Raw genomic sequence first — 18,563 nt, 5'->3', positions numbered from 1 at the left:
TCCATGTCATATGCAACCTATTTATAGATATTTTTATGGTGCTCATCACCATGGGGAGTGCCTGAATGCTTATCTAAACATATGCCAGAGAACTGAAAATCTGGTTCTGTGGTGACATGCAACACAACATTGCTTGGAAATCAAACAATTCACCATTTTAAAGGGGAAAAACTGATCCTCCAATTATTTCCAAATCTGATATGTATGTCTTTTAAACAACCCATTCTCCTGCCATACGTGGGTCAATATGGATTAAGATTGCTAACGTTTTAAATTATCCTGCTTCACCTCCTTTGTTTCCTATTGATAACACGTCCACTTTTTTGCCTAAGCAGGGAGGGAAGTTAAGCTTCAAGATCAGACTTGGTATTACATAACTATATCACTTAATTTGCAATAATAAAGCCTTAACAATCGTATAAAAACATAACACTAATGATTTGCCTAAGTCTTATTATCTATTAATCACACAATATTTGTTGTAGAATAACTAAACAGTATCAAATTCTCTCACTAAGCTATTTTGCTTTTTCAAAACCGCAATGTGAAAGGTCCATTAGGTAATATTTATATTTTGTTCAGAATTCATAGAGACACAATAATTGTGCTCATGTGGCTTAAGAAAATTTTGGGTATGGCATAAGGAAAAAATAGCTAGGTTTTAGAAAGAATCAACTCAGAGGATACCTGAACACAGGGCTACTTTTCATTAGTTATGCAGAAGGTAAGGGTCACCACCTTTCTAGAACTTTCCTCCTTATTCAATTCCTATTGGTTCCCATTTATTTGGTATTATGATATCATATATACATTGTTGGTAAAATTCTCGCCCTGAGTGAGCTAACCTCTTAATCATAGAAATTAGAAAGGTCATTTCACCTATCATCCTGTTGCTAATACAGGATTCCACCTGGCAGTATATCCTGTAATGCTCTGTCTAGTCTAGTTTTAAATATATTTGCACATCTTTACCATACTGGGTTGCACTTTTGCAATAAAGTTTGCATACAAACTTCCCGTACACACCCTGCACGTATGAAACACATACCATGCACACCATTGTTTCCTACGCTCAATCCCATAGGCACCTAAGGCTTATGCTCTACTGCAGTCCACAAAACTCCTGGAGAACCTGTAGGCACCTAAACTTACTTGGTGCCTAAGTCTTCAGTCAAGATGTTCCTTCAGTACCTAAGGTTCTGCCTGTGCACACATGCACTTCTGCCTCCCTCTTGGGAATCAGCTGCCTATCTCCTGCATGGGCCCCAGAGCAATTCACAAACTGGGAGAAGGCAGGTGTTTGGCTGCCTACATCACATGTGGGGCCCTATCCAGTGGGCAAACACAGAGGCTGCCTACCAGATTGGATCCCATTCAAAATCTAACTGGAGGAGGAGATGGTAGTATGCCCACTTTTTAACTTTTAGCCCAGTGGTTAGAGTAGTATTTGCCAAACTGTGGGTCCCAACCCACCAGCGAGTCACAAGGAAGTTCTAGATGGGTTGTCAGGCTGGACTGACCCATCACTGGGTCCTGGCCTAGGCAAACATACGTTTGTCTTAGCCTGATGCAAAGTGAAGGCACCTTGAGATGGGGGACAGGGTGTTGGAGAGTGAGTTAGTTAAGGCACTTACCCCAGGGGAGGGAGCCTGGTTCCCTGCTTTAGGAATTGCAACCTTGTGCAGGTCACAGTGCCACTCAGGTTTGGACCAGCCACCCCTCTAACATGAAGGTGCCAGGCCAAACCTGAGTGGTGCTGTGACCCTATGCACTAAGTCACAGCACTACTCACTCAGAGTTGCCCAAGCCACCTCTCTGTTATGGTGGAGGTTGGCTGGCCCAAGCCTGAATGATGCTACAAGGCCATGCACAAGGTTGCAGGCCCCTCTGATCAGCATTTCCCATCGGCTAGATTAGGCAGCTTCCCTCCAAGCATGCTGGCTTTTGTGGATTGTTTTCCTATCTCTCCCCATTCATTGCATAAGGAACCTGAGCACCTAACACAGGTTTTGTGTACTGCAGTGCTTTTGTGACTTTTCTCGGTGCCTAAGAGGTGCTGTGATGTTCAGTGTTGCACTAAGTCCCTTTGTGGCTCAAGGTCATACTGTTTAGACACATGGTGGCACATATGCCATCAAATCTAGTTTATATACTGTATGCAAATTCTAGAAAGACATTGACAGATATGCTTACACTCATTCCATACACATACATGCTGGCTCAGAGCCTGATCCCATTGAAAATACTGGTTACATGGCAAATCCCTTAATGACTTCAAAGGGACCTGAATTTGTACTATTGTATACACATACTGTGCACATTTTCACAGTACACACACATCTGCACATCCCGTTAAACATAAAATGATTCAGTGCTGTTCTAGCCATGTCTGCCCCAGCATACTAGAGAGACAAGCTGGGGGCTGTAATATCTTTTACTGGATCAATAACAGAATAACAGAAGTTGGTCCAATAAAAGATATTACCTCCCCCACCTTGTCCGAAACAAAAGTAAACACACATCCCATTGCGCGCGCACAGAGACAGTCACATACATCCAGTTCCCCCCACAGGTAACATGTCCTAATATACACAAGGCCAAATACACACAATCTGTTACACCTGGGTGATTGTATGTGTAGTGGGGTATATACAGTTTTAAACACACACTTATATACACTTGTAAACACACATGCTTCCTGTTACACAATAAATTGAATATATACCCATCGTATCACATACGTAATTAACACTCCCAAGTCCACACAGACTCGCACACTTTCTGCGACCCACAGTTACTTGCACAAGCATGGTGACCCACAGTTGCAGCATGCACAGAGAATGAAACACGCAACTGTCCTGCTTTACACACACACACACGACACACTCTTTGTTGCCCGCCCACACACGCGTCACAGAGACATCCTGGGAACCACCGGCTGAAACCCTCCACGCCCTGTCACTCTCTCACGTCTCCGGCCCGGCTTTTCCAGCATTGCTCAGCCTGGGCGGGAGAAACAGGCAGCTCAGCCCGACCCGCCTCTCCCCAGACACCGCCGCCGCGCCGTGCAGTGTCCCCCGCGGCGGCGGCAGCCCGGTGACCGTGGGAACAGCAGCAGCAGCCGGAGAAGGCAGCGGCGACGGGGACGCAGGGAGACCGGAGCCCCCAGCCGGTCGCGACCCGAGAGGCGCCGCAGCAGCCGCCGCCGCCGGCTCCCTCACCTGCCGCAGGTGAGCGCGGGGCACGGAGGAAACCCCTTCTCCGCACGGCTCGGGCTGCGAGAGGCGGCCAGGCAAGAGCCGCCGCCGCGGCGCTGGGGCGGGGCTACGTGCCCTTCCCGGGGGCCAGGAGGAGCCCGAGCGGCGGCGGCGGCGGGGCGGTGCCAGGAAAGGGCACTGAGGGCACAGAGCAAGGTGCTTACTCACGGCACTCGGTTTCCGCAGCCAGGGAGGAGTGAAAAGGAGCCGTGCCGTTGCTAAGGGCATATGCTGCTCGCCCACCTCCTGCCGCTCCCTCGTCCCGGAGCTTGGTCCAGCAGCGGCACCCACCTCTGCCAGAGACCTGACTCCCCTGTTTCCTTCCCAGCTTGGAAACCGGCGCACTAGCTTGCGCCATTCAGATACCGTTGAGAGCCGCTGGAATTGGGCAGCCGCTGGAGTTCGGCTTCTCCTTCCCCGCAAGGTAGGTTACAGCTGGTGCAACGGAAGCCAAGCAATGCCCCCCTTTAACTGGGCGGAGAGATGCCTAGTGTGTCGGTTGCTATTGTGCCCAATATTCATCATTCCTAGTTAAAAATCCGGTACTGGAAGCCCCTTGTGGGAACTGGGATTTCATTTCTTTGTCCCTCCCCTTGCTGATGAGGAGATGAATCTTGAAACCAACAGCACTGTACTGTTCTTTTATGAAATGCCAGAATTTGTGCTGGTACTGGTAGAGAGAGCTTTATGGGGTCAGCTGTTTGGCCGGGGAGGTAGTTTTTCTTTGGAGCAAAGTATACCCGTGTTTCACAATTAGACTAACAGATCAGCTAGGGGTTCCTCATGTGAAGAAACCCATACTGAACTGTCATTATCTGAGTGATACAGAAGTAGGCATACAATATGAACGGAAAGCCTATTGCAGAAGTGCTATATAATGGAAGCAATCACTTAAGGATGAGATAAAAATATGCTCACACTGAAAATTGAGGGCTTAACCAACTCCTGTTAAGGTCAGCAGGAGTCATTCCAATGAGTTTAACAGGAGATAGAGCAGAACCTGAGAGTTAGCTCCTATTTTAAAAAAGTACTGATAAGACATTAATCAAAGAAAGCCACAGTAAAAATTATGGGCTTTGCATAGTTGTAAAATATTAATCATCAAATCTGAACACTGATTAAAATAGGGAATCTACTTCTAGTTTTGAAATTTGCACCTGTTTTGTACTATATACTGTGTACCTTCTTCAGAAAACAATAATTTCTTAACACCTATCTAATGTAAATTGTATCATAGAAAAGGAGGATTGTTAAAATAGTTTCCATGGCTATCTTAAATGAAAATTTTTCTTTTAAGTAATGACAGGTTTCAGAGTAACAGCCGTGTTAGTCTGTATTCGCAAAAAGAAAAGGAGTACTTGTGGCAGCTTATGCTCTAATAAATTGGTTAGTCTCTAAGGTGCCACAAGTACTCCTTTTCTTTTAAGTAATATTTTCTATTTTAGTAGCTTGTATTAATCTATGCATCTAGCGATCTATAACACACTAGCGTATTGAAGTGAATATTGATTCCATTAGTAAAGAGGATTAAAGATCCAAAATTAAAAGTCCTGAAAATAATTTAAATTGTTGTAAATTTACTTCAAAAATCATTTATTCATTCATCAGTTTAGGCACTAAACAGAATGTGAAAGTCTTCTTCTCCAACTGGGATCAAATGTAGCCTAGATACATAAGTATAATATATTAGTTATACAATTATACATTCTTATTATTGGAAATAATACAATTCCAGTTCTCTCACATACTTGGATCAATAATTGCCTAAAAGTGTAGCATGACTTTATGCAGATATTAACCCATTTAACAGTGATATCTTCCTCTGTTAAGCACTTGTAATGATGCCTGACTATAATAACAGAGGCAAGTCCATGGGGTTGGATCAGTGTAACTGGTGATGAAATTTGACCCAGTACTCTTATAGTTTACTGCAATGTCTCTATGCATTTTAATATAGTTTCTTTTGATAGAGCTGATTACCCTAAATAAAGGAAAAACCATTCCTCTAAGCATCAACACATTCCCAATACTCAATAATTTGTTATGAGCGGGGTAAAACTTGTTATAAGTTGAGTTAAAACCCCAGTTAACATAACTGTGAACATAAGCCCCCGCCTAAAACAACCTGCCCTGTGTGAACCTGCCCGGGAACTTTTGTCTGAATATTTTTACGGGTAGGTTGTGTGTGTGTGTGTAGAGAAAGAGATCACAGACAAAGTGAGGACAGATGTGTATGTGTGTGTGTGTGTCTAGAGATCACATACAAACTGAGGACAGACAGAGGGAGAGGCAAGAAAGCCAAGTAGGAGCTCCGAGCCACTAATCACAGTGTGACCCTGGGAAAAAAAGTTAGAGAGAGCACTTTGGGGTCTGGTGTTGGCTCACATAGCGTGGGGGGTGTAGACTAGGGCTTTGTCTTCACTAGTACTTCTGTTGGCAAAGTTTTTATCCCAACCGACATGTTTCACTCACAAAAGCTGAGTGCTATGTGAGTGGGAGATGCTCTCCCGCCGACAAAGCTACCACTACTCATTGGGGGTGGTTTAATTATTTCGACAGGAGAGCTCTCTCCCGCTGGCATAGAGCAGTTACACAGGAGACCTTACAGCGGCACGGCTGCAGCAGTACATCTGTGTCATTGTAAGGTCCATAGTGTAGACATAGCCTAAGAAATTGCCCCTTTCGTTCTTGGTTCCTTCCACATTCAAAGACATAGGGACTTTGCTCATTCCTTGTAAGTAAACAGGCTGCATCAAGAAAAATACTAGACAATCAATTTCTGCTTCCAACTGGAACATCCCCAGGGCCCCAAACTTTTAACTAGCCACTGGGGTCAAAAAGGGGCAACACACTTCTCTTTTCCCACATGTAAATATTCGGGCTTTTTTCATCAGATCTTGTGTGTTTCTTTCTCGGAAAAAAAATATTTTGTAATTTTGTTGCAAAATCTGACTCTTTCCTTCTATTGCAGTCATTAGGTTGAGTGTTTCTTTAAGGAAGAGATTTGACTCAATAGTGTTCACCTCCCATTTATTTGTGTACTCATTTGGGCTCAGCAATGATGCAGAACTTCCTTTACGACATTTTATAATTTGTCTTAGTCATACAGAATGTGTTTTGCATAAGAATGACAAAAAATGTCTTTGTGTAGTTCAAGTTTTGATGCAGAGATATTTAACCCGCTGGCATCAGCTGTAAAATTGTCCATTTTAATTTTGGATAAATGCATATTTTAAAAAATTGTTGAAATTTCACCATTTTTGAAGGAGCTGTATTATGTGTGGACCTTATTATTAATGTATTTATTTAATGTTTTATAGTTAAGAGTAATGACTATGTAGACTAGATGCAACATCTGCGTTACAATTAATGAAACTAATTTTAAAATGGGACTAAGCAGTGTGTAAAATTAAGCATGCATGTAGATCTTTGCAGGATCAGGGCCTTATTTTGTCACTGAAGTACCATACACTGTTTTCTTCCTTCAGGTCTAACTGTATAAAATGGCACCTGGTATAACAGCTGAGAAGAAGACTGAGGATGAACAGTCATCAAAGTAAGAACCAAAACTAATTTCAGTATCTACTTTGAAGGTATATAAATGTACCACTTTTAACTCCTCCCAAATAGCATGTTTTTCATTTCATAACCTAATGTTTTAAATAGTAAAACTCTACAGCACATATGTGGACTGCGGCCAGGTCTAAGCTCAAAACTTTCACTGCTATTGTAATATCAGTTAGGCACGTGATTTCTTTCCAACATTTTTGTCCTGGGAAAAGCCTTAGTGTGGACTCAGTTATACTGGCAAAAAAGTGCATTGACAGGTATAGTTTTATTTAGTTCAGACACCAGCACTCTTGAAGTATAAGCTGTGTCTAATTTAGAAGGGTTTGCCAGAATAACTATACCAGTATAAAGACAGGTTTCAGAGTAGCAACCGTGTTAGTCTGTATCCGCAAAAAGAAAAGGAAGACTTGTGGCACCTGAGAGACTAACAAATTTATTTGAGCATAAGCTTTCGTGAGCTACAATGAAGTGAGCTGTAGCTCACGAAAGCTGTTGCTCAAATAAATTGGTTAGTCTCTAAGGTGCCACAAGTCCTCCTTTTCTTTATACCAGTATACTTATACTGGAAAATCGAGTGTAGACTGTGCATGAAACCCTGACTCAACTGAAGTCAATGAGAGCTTTACCATTGACTTGAATGGTGCCAGAATTTCATCCCATGTATTTTGGAATTTTGAACAAATATTTCAATCCAATTATCTCATTCTTTCTTTAGATTTGTGTTGGTATAAGAAACTGAGTGTCAAAGATTAATGGTTAGCCCTCAGATATTTTTTATTTACTTAGCTGGCACCTAAAATGTGGGAGGCACTTCACACAGATGCAAGAGGAAAAGTTCTCTGCTCTGAAGAGCTTACCATGTAATGCTTCAGTGCTGCAAAAACTTTACTATCGTAAACTCATGGCACTACTTGCTGAAGTAAAGTTAATCACGTACGTAAGTGTTTGCAAGATTGGAGCCCAAGGCCCTAGGTGTCTGTGGGTGCAGGGGTCCATCTGTATGCATCTGATTAAAGGGTGTGGCCCTATAAGGACAAAATGCAGACAGAAGGAGGGAGGGACACAGTATTAAAGCCAATCATGAAGACAGTGGTGTTGAAACATGCCTTGTGAATTTGACAATATTTGTGGATTTATATATATTAGGATTGTTGATTAATCACAGTTAACTCATGTGAGTAACTCAAAAAAATTAATCGTGATTAAAAAAATTAATCGCAATTAATCACAGTTTTAATCCCACTGTTAAACAATAGAATACCAATTGAAATTTATTAAATATTTTGGATGTCTTTCTACATTTTCATATATATATTGTATTCTGTGTTGTAATTGAAATCAAAGTGTATATTATTATTACAAATATTTGCACTGTAAAAATGATAAATGAAAGAAATAGTATTTTTCAAAACTATTTAAATAAATGGTATTATATTATTGTTAACAGTGTGATTAATCTCATAATTAATTTTATTAATCATGATTATTGCGGGATTAATTGCACTGTTAAATTATAATAGAATGCCATTTATTTTTGGATATTTTCTACATTATCAGATATCTTGATTTCAATTACAACACATGCCAAAGCATGAAGGGGCATACGAATGTTTAGCACATCTGGCATGTAAATACCTTGCAATGCCGGCTACAAAAGTGCCATATAAATGCCTGTTGTCACTTTCTGGTGACAGTCTAAATAAGAAGAGGGCAACATTATTGCCTGTAAATGTAAACAAACTTGTTTGTCTTAGCGATTGGCTGAACAAGAAGTAGGACTGAGTGGACTTGTAGGCTCTGAAGTTTTACATTGTTTTGTTTTTAAGTGCAGTTATGTAACAAAACAAAAATCTACATTTGTAAATTGCACTTTCATGACACAGGTTGTACTACAGTACTTGTATGAGGTGAATTGAAAAATACTATTTCTTTTGTTTATCATTTTTACAGTGCAAATATTTAAAATAAAAAATAATACACACATTTTTATTTCAATTACAACACAAAATACAATATATATAAAAATTTAGAAAAGCATCCAAAATATTTAATAAATTTCAATTGGTATTCTATTAACACTGCGATTAAAACTGCAATTAATTGCGATTATTTTTTTAATCGTGATTAATATTTTTGAGTTAAGCGCGTGAGTTAACTGTGATTAATCAAAAGCCCTAACATATATCTAGAGAGAGAGAGAGATTAGTGTATTACAGTTTACTTCATTGTGTCTTGGGTTGCGCTTTTATCACGAAGGGGCTGGTGTCCAAATAAAAAGAAAATGTTTTCTGCACGTGCAAAAACAAACTGTTGAATGATTCTAAAACACATCCTGTTTGAATCTTGCAGTGACTCCAGCAAATATCACCATAGTCAAGTAATTGCTCTGTATTATTGGTACAAAGAGGTTAAGTCCCATGTAATCTGGCAGAAATACTTCTGAGTGATACTGTGGAGTATTGGTCTGGGGACACTGATTGTCCAAAGCCACAATCTGCAGAGCCAGCTGGGCCTTTCTGATGATGTCATAGCTGATCATCAGCACTCTCTGGGGCATGGCTGCAACCTCATCATCCCTACACCAAGTGTGTTAAATACCGGGAGGGATAATAGGAGAACAAAGGTAACCCAAGTACTTTCTGAGGACAGTTAGAACCAGTGAGATGTGGGGAGAGCGCATGGCTAAACTGTCCAAAATGCCAATCTGCTTTTTCAGCCATTGTCTCTTGTTAAAGCCAAATGAAAAACTGTTGCTTAATGAACATTTAGTTTTTCTAAAAGACAGTGAATTGATTTTGAAAGGGTGATTTGTCACATTGTGTGGGATGGGTCAGTTTAAAACAGTGGTGTAGGAGTAAAAAAAGAAGTAGGTAAACTAACCTAAACTAAACTCCATATTCCCCAAATGAGAAGTGGGCAACTCCGTTTACCCTTGACTACACTACTGGTTAAAATCTCCTTCAGCTCCCTTCCACAACCTCACAGATCTGACTCTCTGCAGAGAGGATGGGAGGGGGAGAAGGGGACTACATAGCCCAGGGAATCTTAGAGAGAAATTGTTAGGAAAAAATTAAACTATTCATATATTCAAATTGTTAGGGGAAAAATGTTTATAACATTTCCCTATTTTCTCCAATTCTTTCACTGGGAACTAATTTCCCTACTGGAAGGATATGTTACATAAACCTCCATAAAACTGACTTGTTTTTTTTAAAGATTAAACCTAAATTTACTAAGCCATATTCCCAACAGAAATGAGCCACTCCAGGGTATGCATTACTGAGGATATGTGTGCGCTGCAGAGACTATGTCAGCATACCCCTGTAGAGTAGACTCAGCCTACGCTGACGGAAGGGTTTTTTTTCTGTCATTGTCGGAACACCAGCTCCCTGAACAATGATAGCTACCTCAACCGAAGCATTCTTCTGTCCACATAGCTGCGTCTACACTCGATGCTATGTTGGCATAGCTACATTGGTCAGAGCTGTGGTTTTTTCATACCCGACTGACGTAACTATGTAGATATAACTTTCAAGTGTAGACAAAGCCTAAGCTATTAGTTCATGATTCTGGGTGCAGAAGGCACTGGGCCTTTGGCCTCGTGTATCATAAATAGGATTGCCAACCCTCCAGGATTGGTCTGGAGTCTCCAAGAATGAAAGATTAATCTTTAATAAAAGATTATGTCATGTAATGATATCTCCAGGAATTCGTCCAACCAAAATTGGCATCCATAATCACAAAGTACTTTGAGGGGTACACCAAGAGTCTACACCAGTTTCTGGCTAATAGTTAGAGTTTCCAACCTGCTATGGCTTCACTTTGTAAGCTGACTTTTGCAAAGTTTCCATGGCCTAATACAGAATTTGCATATATAATTTTCCTCTATCTGGTCTGCATTCAACTTAATGTGAGGGTATCAAAGTGTCAAGGATTTGATATTTTCCCATTGCTCTTGGCATATTCTAGTTCCTCAGTCAGGTTTTTCTGGATGCACCACCTCTTTTCACTAACTAGTCAGAGGAGCTGTTTCTAGACAAATGGTTTATCAGTCTTTATTTAAAAAAACAACAAGGAGTCCTTGTGGCACCTTAGAGACTAGGTGCCACAAGGACTCCTTGTTGTTTTTGCTGATACAGATGAACATGGCTACCACTCTGAAACCAGTCTTTATTTATGTCTTTTCTTCCCTTTCTGTTCTTTTTTACACTCTATTCTCTGTTTTCTCTTACTCTTCAGTATTTTTCTCCCTACTATGTTGTCTTTGATTTCCATTTCTTCCACATTGTCTCTCTTATCTCCTCTTTCAGATCCCCATTTGTGTTGTCACCAGTCTCGCCAGCCCCTACTCAAATTCTGTCATTGCTTTCCTCCCACTATGGTCTGGGTGCATGGCTCCAATGGATCCACTCTGCCTGGGATTTCCACAGGGACTGCCCCTCAAATCCTCAAGAAGGTGGGAGGGCTGGTTGAAATATAATACAGCCTCATGCCATATGAACTTTGCTGCAGTTTCTTCATGTGGCAGGAGGGTGTGATGCACATTGTACCTGCCTACCACACCCCCATCCTCACCTCCTCCCTAGCCTTGCAGGCTCCACAACCAGTTTCACTGCTTATTATGAAATTATTTTAGGCAGGGCTGGTAGCACTCCCTATTACATGTCTACACTACGAAATTAGGTCGAATTTATAGAAGTGGATTTTTTAGAAAGTGATTTTATATAGTCAATTGTGTGTGTCCCCACTGTCATAAATATAAAGGGAAGGGTAAACCCCTTTGAAATCCCTCCTGGCCAGGGGAAAGCTCCTCTCACCTGTAAAGGGTTAAGAAGCTAAAGGTAACCTCGCTGGCACCTGACCAAAATGACCAATGAGGAGACAAGATACTTTCAAAAGCTGGGAGGAGGGAGAGAAACAAAGGGTCTGTGTCTGTCTGTATGCTGCTCTTGCCAGGGACAGAACAGGAATGGAGTCTTAGAAGTTTTAGTAAGTAATCTAGCTAGGTATGTGTTAGATTATGATTTCTTTAAATGGCTGAGAAAAGAATTGTGCTGAATAGAATAACTATTTCTGTCTGTGTATCTTTTTTGTAACTTAAGGTTTTGCCTAGAGGGGTTCTCTATGTTTTTGAATCTAATTACCCTGTAAGATATCTACCATCCTGATTTTACAGGGGGGATTTCTTTATTTCTATTTACTTCTATTTTTTATTAAAAGTCTTCTTGTAAAACACTGAATGCTTTTTCATTGTTCTCAGATCCAAGGGTTTGGGTCTGTGGTCACCTATGCAAATTGGTGAGGCTTTTTATCCAACATTTCCCAGGAAAAGGGGGGTGCAAGTGTTGGGAGGATTGTTCATTGTTCTTAAGATCCAAGGGTCTGGATCTGTAGTCACCTAGGCAAATTGGTGAGGCTTTTTACCAAACCTTGTCCAGGAAGTGGGGTGCAAGGTTTTGGGAAGTATTTTGGGGGGAAGGACGCGTCCAAACAGCTCTTCCCCAGTAACCAGTATTAGTTTGGTGGTGGTAGCGGCCAGTCCAAGGACAACGGGTGTAATATTTTGTACCTTGGGGAAGTTTTGACCTAAGCTGGTAAAGATAAGCTTAGGAGGTTTTTCATGCAGGTCCCCACATCTGTACCCTAGAGTTCAGAGTGGGGGAGGAACCTTGACACCCACTAAGTGCATTAAGTCGGCGGAGTGCGTCTACAGTACCGTGGCTAGCGTCGACTTTCGGAGCATTGCACTGTGGGTAGCTATCCCACAGTTCCCGCAGTCTCCACCGCCCCTTGGAATTGTAGGTTGAGCTCCCAATGCCTGATGGGGCAAAAACATTGTCGCAGGTGGTTTTGGGTACATGTCGTCAGTCGCCCCTCCCTCCGTGAAAGCAATGGCAGACAATCGTTTTGTGCCTTTTTTCCGTGCGCGCGTCATACTGCTTTCAGCAGACGGTGCAGTAGGGCTGCAAACTATTGTCATCGAACAACCACTTCCGCTTCCACTCTGCTCTCCTGGTGCTATGAATCTACCTCGCAGGTCCTCTATATGACCATCATCATCCACCGCTTCCACTGCCACTCTGCTCTCCTGGTGGTCTCACAGGTCCTCAAAATGACCTTCGTCATCCGCTGCTTCCGCTGCAACTCTGCTCGGCTGCTCTTGTCTTGCCTTACCACGGCAAGCGTGCAGCCCGCTCAGCTGTTGTGTCCTGGCAGCAGATGGTGCAGTAGGTCTGCAAAACTTGTCATCCAACTACTGCTTCCCCTGCAACTCTGCTCTCCTGCAGATGCCATACCACGGCAAGCATGGAGCCCGCTCAGATCACAGCAGCAGTTATGAGCATTGTTAACACCTCGCACATTATCATGCAGTATATGCAGAACCAGAACCTCCAGAAGCAGGCAGGGGGCGATGGCAGCGCGGTGACGAGAGTGATGAGGACATGGACATAGACTTCTCTCAAAGCATGGGCCCCAGCAATTTGGCCATCCTGGTGGCAATGGGGCAGGCTCATGCCATGGAACACCGATTCTGGGCCTGGGAAACAAGCACAGACTGGTGGGACCGCATAGTGTTGCGGGTCTGGGATGATTCCTAGTGGCTACGAAACTTTCATGGAACTTTGTGACTTGCTTTCCCTTGCCCTGAAGCACAAGAATACCAAGATGAGAGTAGCCCTCACAGTTCACAAGCGAGTGGCGATAGCCCTCTGGAAGCTTGCAACGCCAGACAGCTACCAGTCAGTCGGGAATCAGTTTGGAATGGGCAAATCTACTGTGGGGGCTGCTGTGATGCAAGTAGCCAGCGCAATCACTGAGCTGCTGCTATCAAGGGTAGTGACTCTGGGAAATGTGCAGGTCATAATGGATGGCTTTGCTGCAATGGGATTCCCTGACTGTGGTGGGGATATAGCATATACCTTTCTTGGGACCGGACCACCAAGGCAGCCAGTACATAAACCGCAAGGGGTACTTTTCAATGGTGCTGCAAGCACTGGTGGATCACAAGGAACGTTTCACCAACATCAACATGGGATGGCCAGGAAAGGTACATGACGCTCCCATCTTCAGGAACTCTGGTCTATCTGAACAGCTGCAGCAAGGGACTTACTTTCCAGACCAGAAAATAACGGTTAGGGATGTTGAAATGCCTATAGTTATCCTTGGGGACCCAGCCTACCCCTTAATGACCTGGCCCATGAAACCATATACAGGCACCGTGGACAGTAGTCAGGAACTGTTCAGCTACACCCTGAGCAAGTGCAGAATGGTGGTAGAATGTGCATTTGGACGTTTAAAAGCTCGCTGGCAAAGTTTACTGAGTCGATTAGACCTCAGAGAAACCAATATTCCCATTGTTATTACTGCTTGCTGTGTGCTACACAATATCTGTGAGAGTAAGGGGGAGACGTTTATGGCGGGGTGGGAAGTTGAGGCAAATCCCCTGGCCGCTGATTACGCGCAGCCAGACACCAGGGAGATTATAAAAGCACAGCAGGGCGCGGTGCGCATCAGAGTAGCTTTGAAAACCAGTTTCATGACTGGCCAGGCTACTGTGTGACACTTCTGTTTGTTTCTCCTTGATGAAAACCCTCCCGCTTGGTTCACTCTACTTCCCTGTAAGCCAACCGCCATCCCCTCCCCCCTTCGATCATTGCTTGCAGAGGCAATAAAGTCATTGTTGTTTCAAATTCATGCATTCTTTATTAATTCATCACACAATTAGGGGAATAACTGCCAAGGTAGCCTGGGAGGGGTAGGGGAGGAGGGAAGCACCGGGTGGGGTGGGGGAGGAGGGAAGGACAAGGCCACACTGCACTTCAAAACTTCTTGAATGCCAATCTTCTTTTGCTTGGGCAGTCCTCTGGGGTGGAGTGGTTGGGTGCCTGGAGCGCCCCCCTCGCTTTCTTGGGCGTCTGGGTGAGGAGGCTGTGGAATCTAGGGAGGAGGGTGGTTGATTACATAGGGGCTGCAGTGGCGGTCTGTGCCTTTCCTGCACCGCAACCATACGCCGGAGCATATCAGTTTGATCCTCCAGTAGCATCAGCCTTGCATCCTGCCTCCTCTCATCACGGTGCCAACACCTCTCCTGTTGCTCCAGCCATCTATCCTTCGCGCACCCCTCCTGTCCTCGCGTTCATTTTGTGCTTTCCTGGACTCTGACATTGTCTGCCTCCATGCATTCTGCTGGGTTCTTTCAGTGTGGGAGGACTGCGTGAGCTCAGAGAACATTTGATTGTGAGTGCGTTTTTTTCATCATCTTATCTGCGCTAGCCTCTGGGATGGAGATGCTAGTGGCAGCGTTGAAACATTTGCAGCTGCGGGAGCAAAAAATGGAGAGTAAAATTGAAAAAGACACACTGGCCATTTAAAAGGAGGGGCTGATGTTTTCGGGTTAATGTGCAGCACAAACCCAGCTAAAGCCTCCACACACCCGATTCTCTGGGATGAGCGCTTCACCCCTCCCGCCACCACGTGGCTAACAGCAGGGATGATTTCTTTTGAGCCACAGGCAAACAGCTCAGCAGGAACAGCCACCTCTGAATGTCCCCTTAATAAAATTCCCCTATTTCAACCAGGTGACCATGAATGATATCAGTCTCCTGAGGATAACACAGAGAGATAAAGAACGGGTGTTGCTTGAATGCCAGCAAACACCTGGACCACACGCTACCATGCTTTCTTATGCAATGATTCCAGACTACATGCTACCGGCCTGCTGTGGTAAAGTGTCCTACCATGGAGGACGCAATAAGGCTGCCCTCCCCAGAAACCTTTTGCAAGGTTGTCACGGTTCCTCCCCCACTCTGAACTCTAGGGTACAGATGTGGGGACCTGCATGAAAAACCTCCTAAGCTTATCTTTACCAGCTTAGGTCAAAACTTCCCCAAGGTACAAAATATTACCCCCGTTATCCTTGGACTGGCCACTACCACCACCAAACTAATACTGGTTACTGGGGAAGAGCTGTTTGGACGCGTCCTTCCCCCCAAAATACTTCCCAAAACCTTGCACCCCACTTCCTGGACAAGGTTTGGTAAAAAGCCTCACCAATTTGCCTAGGTGACTACAGATCCAGACCCTTGGATCTTAAGAACAATGAACAATCCTCCCAACACTTGCACCCCCCCTTTCCTGGGAAATGTTGGATAAAAAGCCTCACCAATTTGCATAGGTGACCACAGACCCAAACCCTTGGATCTGAGAACAATGAAAAAGCATTCAGTGTTTTACAAGAAGACTTTTAATAAAAAATAGAAGTAAATAGAAATAAAGAAATCCCCCCTGTAAAATCAGGATGGTAGATATCTTACAGGGTAATTAGATTCAAAAACATAGAGAACCCCTCTAGGCAAAACCTTAAGTTACAAAAAAGATACACAGACAGAAATAGTTATTCTATTCAGCACAATTCTTTTCTCAGCCATTTAAAGAAATCATAATCTAACACATACCTAGCTAGATTACTTACTAAAACTTCTAAGACTCCATTCCTGTTCTGTCCCTGGCCAAGAGGACTACAGACAGACACAGACCCTTTGTTTCTCTCCCTCCTCCCAGCTTTTGAAAGTATCTTGTCTCCTCATTGGTCATTTTGGTCAGGTGCCAGCGAGGTTACCTTTAGCTTCTTAACCCTTTACAGGTGAGAGGAGCTTTCCCCTGGCCAGGAGGGATTTCAAAGGGGTTACCCTTCCCTTTATATTTATGACAAAGGTCTTTGGGAGTACCTCCAGGAGAGGTTCATTGAGATGTCCCTGGAGGATTTCTGCTCCATCCCCAGACATGTTAACAGACTTTTCCACTAGCTGTACTGGGCACGAATGCATCCCAAGTCTTCAGGGCAAATTAATCATTTAAACACGCTTGCTTTTAAACCGTGTATTATATTTACAAAGGTACACTTACTCGCCTTCTTCACCTTCAAGGTCCGGGAGCCCGGGCTGGGAGGGTATTAGCTCCAGGGTGATAAACAGTTCCTGGCTGTTGGGGAGAACCATTTCTCTGCTTGCCTGGTGTGCGCTATCTTTAACCTCCCCCTTCTCCTCATTGTCCTTGTCCCCAGAATCCTCATCCTTGTTGCGTGAGACTCCCTTGCAGGAGTCCACGTACAGGTGTGGGGTAGTTGTAGGGGCACCCCCTAGAATTGCATGCATCTCATCATAGAAGCGGCATGTCTGGGGCTCTGACCCCGAGCAGGCGTTTGCCTCTTGGGTTTTTTGGTAGGCTTGCCTGAGCTCCTTAAGTTTCATGCAGCACTGCTGTGGGTCCCTGTTATAGCCTCTGTCCTTCATGCCCTTGGAAATTTTTTCAAATATTTTGGCATTTCGTCTTTTGGAACAGAGTTCTGATAGCACGGATTCATCTCCCCATACAGCGATCAGATCCAGTACCTCCCATTCAGTCCATGCTGGAGCTCTTTTGTGATTCTGGGACTCCATGATCACCTCTGCTGATGAGATCTGCACGGTCACCTGTGCTGATCAGCTTGCCATGGTGGCCAAACAGGAAATGAAATCCAAAAGTTTGCGTGGCTTTTCCTGGATGCACTGGCCAGTGCATCCGAGTTGAGAGTGCTGTCCATAGCAGTCACAATGGAGCACCGTGGGATAGCTCCCGGAGGCCAATACTGTCGAACTGCGTGCACATTACCCCAAATTTGACCCGGCGATGTCGATTTCAGCGCTAATCCCCTCATCGGGGAGGAGTACAGAAATCGATTTTAAGAGCCCATTAAGTTGACAAAAATGGCTTTGACGGGTGCAGGGTTAAATCAATCTAACACTACTAAATTCAACCTAAACTCATAGTGTAGACCAGGACTAAGATTGCCTAACACGAGCCATTATAAGATCCCATTTTCAGCTCCTTATAACTTTCAAACTTCAGCCATTAGGGCTGAAATTTTCCATGCAGGCTGGTAGGGAAAATACACTGGTTTGCAATGTTAACATTCTTCCAACTTCTTCTTTGAGAAGCTTTAGCACCTCCATGCTTTGGAGCAGGGGCTTGAAATTTTGCATGAGGAGGTCTGGGTGTCAGGGATGTACCTTTGGTCCCCTAAAAATATGCTCAAATTTGACAAAGTTGTAAGTCTTTGAAACTTCATAGTTCACATATGCTCAGTAGAATGTCATAGAATTTTGCTGCTAAATTCTCCAAAGATTCTGTGCTCACTGAGCATGCTCCATCCCCTCACAGCTCATACACGTGTCTGGACTGGGCATGCACCATCCCCACATGGCTGGGCACCTGAATTGAAAGCAGGGAGCCTGTCTCTTGTGCTTTCAATGACTCGCAACCCCCATATCAGGTGTCCAGGCAGTGTGAAGGAGGAAGCCACATAACTTGAATGCAGAGAGGTTGGAGAGCAGAATCAGGGAGGGCTGGGAGGGGAAGGAAAGGAATAGATTGGATCAAGAAGCTTGGTGAGACTGGTACTAAAATTAGAGGAAAGAGAGAAACTGTCACAGAGTTCAGTGCAGGAGGACTGGGAAGGAGAGAGAAAGTGAAGACTGAGACTGGTTGGGTCAGGAGCCTGGGAGCTGGGGAAGAGGATGTGATGGGGAGGCTTGAATTTATTGGGCAAGGTGACTGGGAGCTAGCTTGGAGGGGAGATGGGGACTGGTTGTTCTCAGAGACTGGAGTGGGAACTAGTGACAGAAACAGCGCGGGATGGGGGAAGCCATCCCAATGAGTCGAAAGAATAGTAAATATGGCAGGCGACCAGCTTGGCTT

The 18,563-nt window shown here is 43.9% G+C and overlaps 1 protein-coding gene across 1 annotated transcript in view; it reads left to right on the top strand.

Annotated features, from left to right (window-relative positions):
• Nucleotides 1–2,942: 2,942 nt before the first annotated feature.
• UPP1 (uridine phosphorylase 1) overlaps nt 2,943–18,563 on the top strand; it is a 35,779-nt gene continuing 20,158 nt past the window's right edge. The window contains exons 1-2 of the mRNA XM_084620330.1: nt 2,943–3,681; nt 6,746–6,813. Coding sequence (XP_084476456.1) covers nt 6,761–6,813 — 53 coding nt within the window. The 5' untranslated portion in view covers nt 2,943–3,681; nt 6,746–6,760. The remainder of the gene's footprint in view (nt 3,682–6,745; nt 6,814–18,563) is intronic.

Source organism: Lepidochelys olivacea (assembly GCF_965140295.1).
Source record: "Lepidochelys olivacea isolate rLepOli2 genome assembly, chromosome: 2".
In the NCBI taxonomy this organism is placed as follows: domain Eukaryota; kingdom Metazoa; phylum Chordata; order Testudines; family Cheloniidae; genus Lepidochelys; species Lepidochelys olivacea.
The sequence above is the reverse complement of the archived record's forward strand: the minus strand, read 5'-3'. Positions and strand labels throughout refer to the sequence as shown.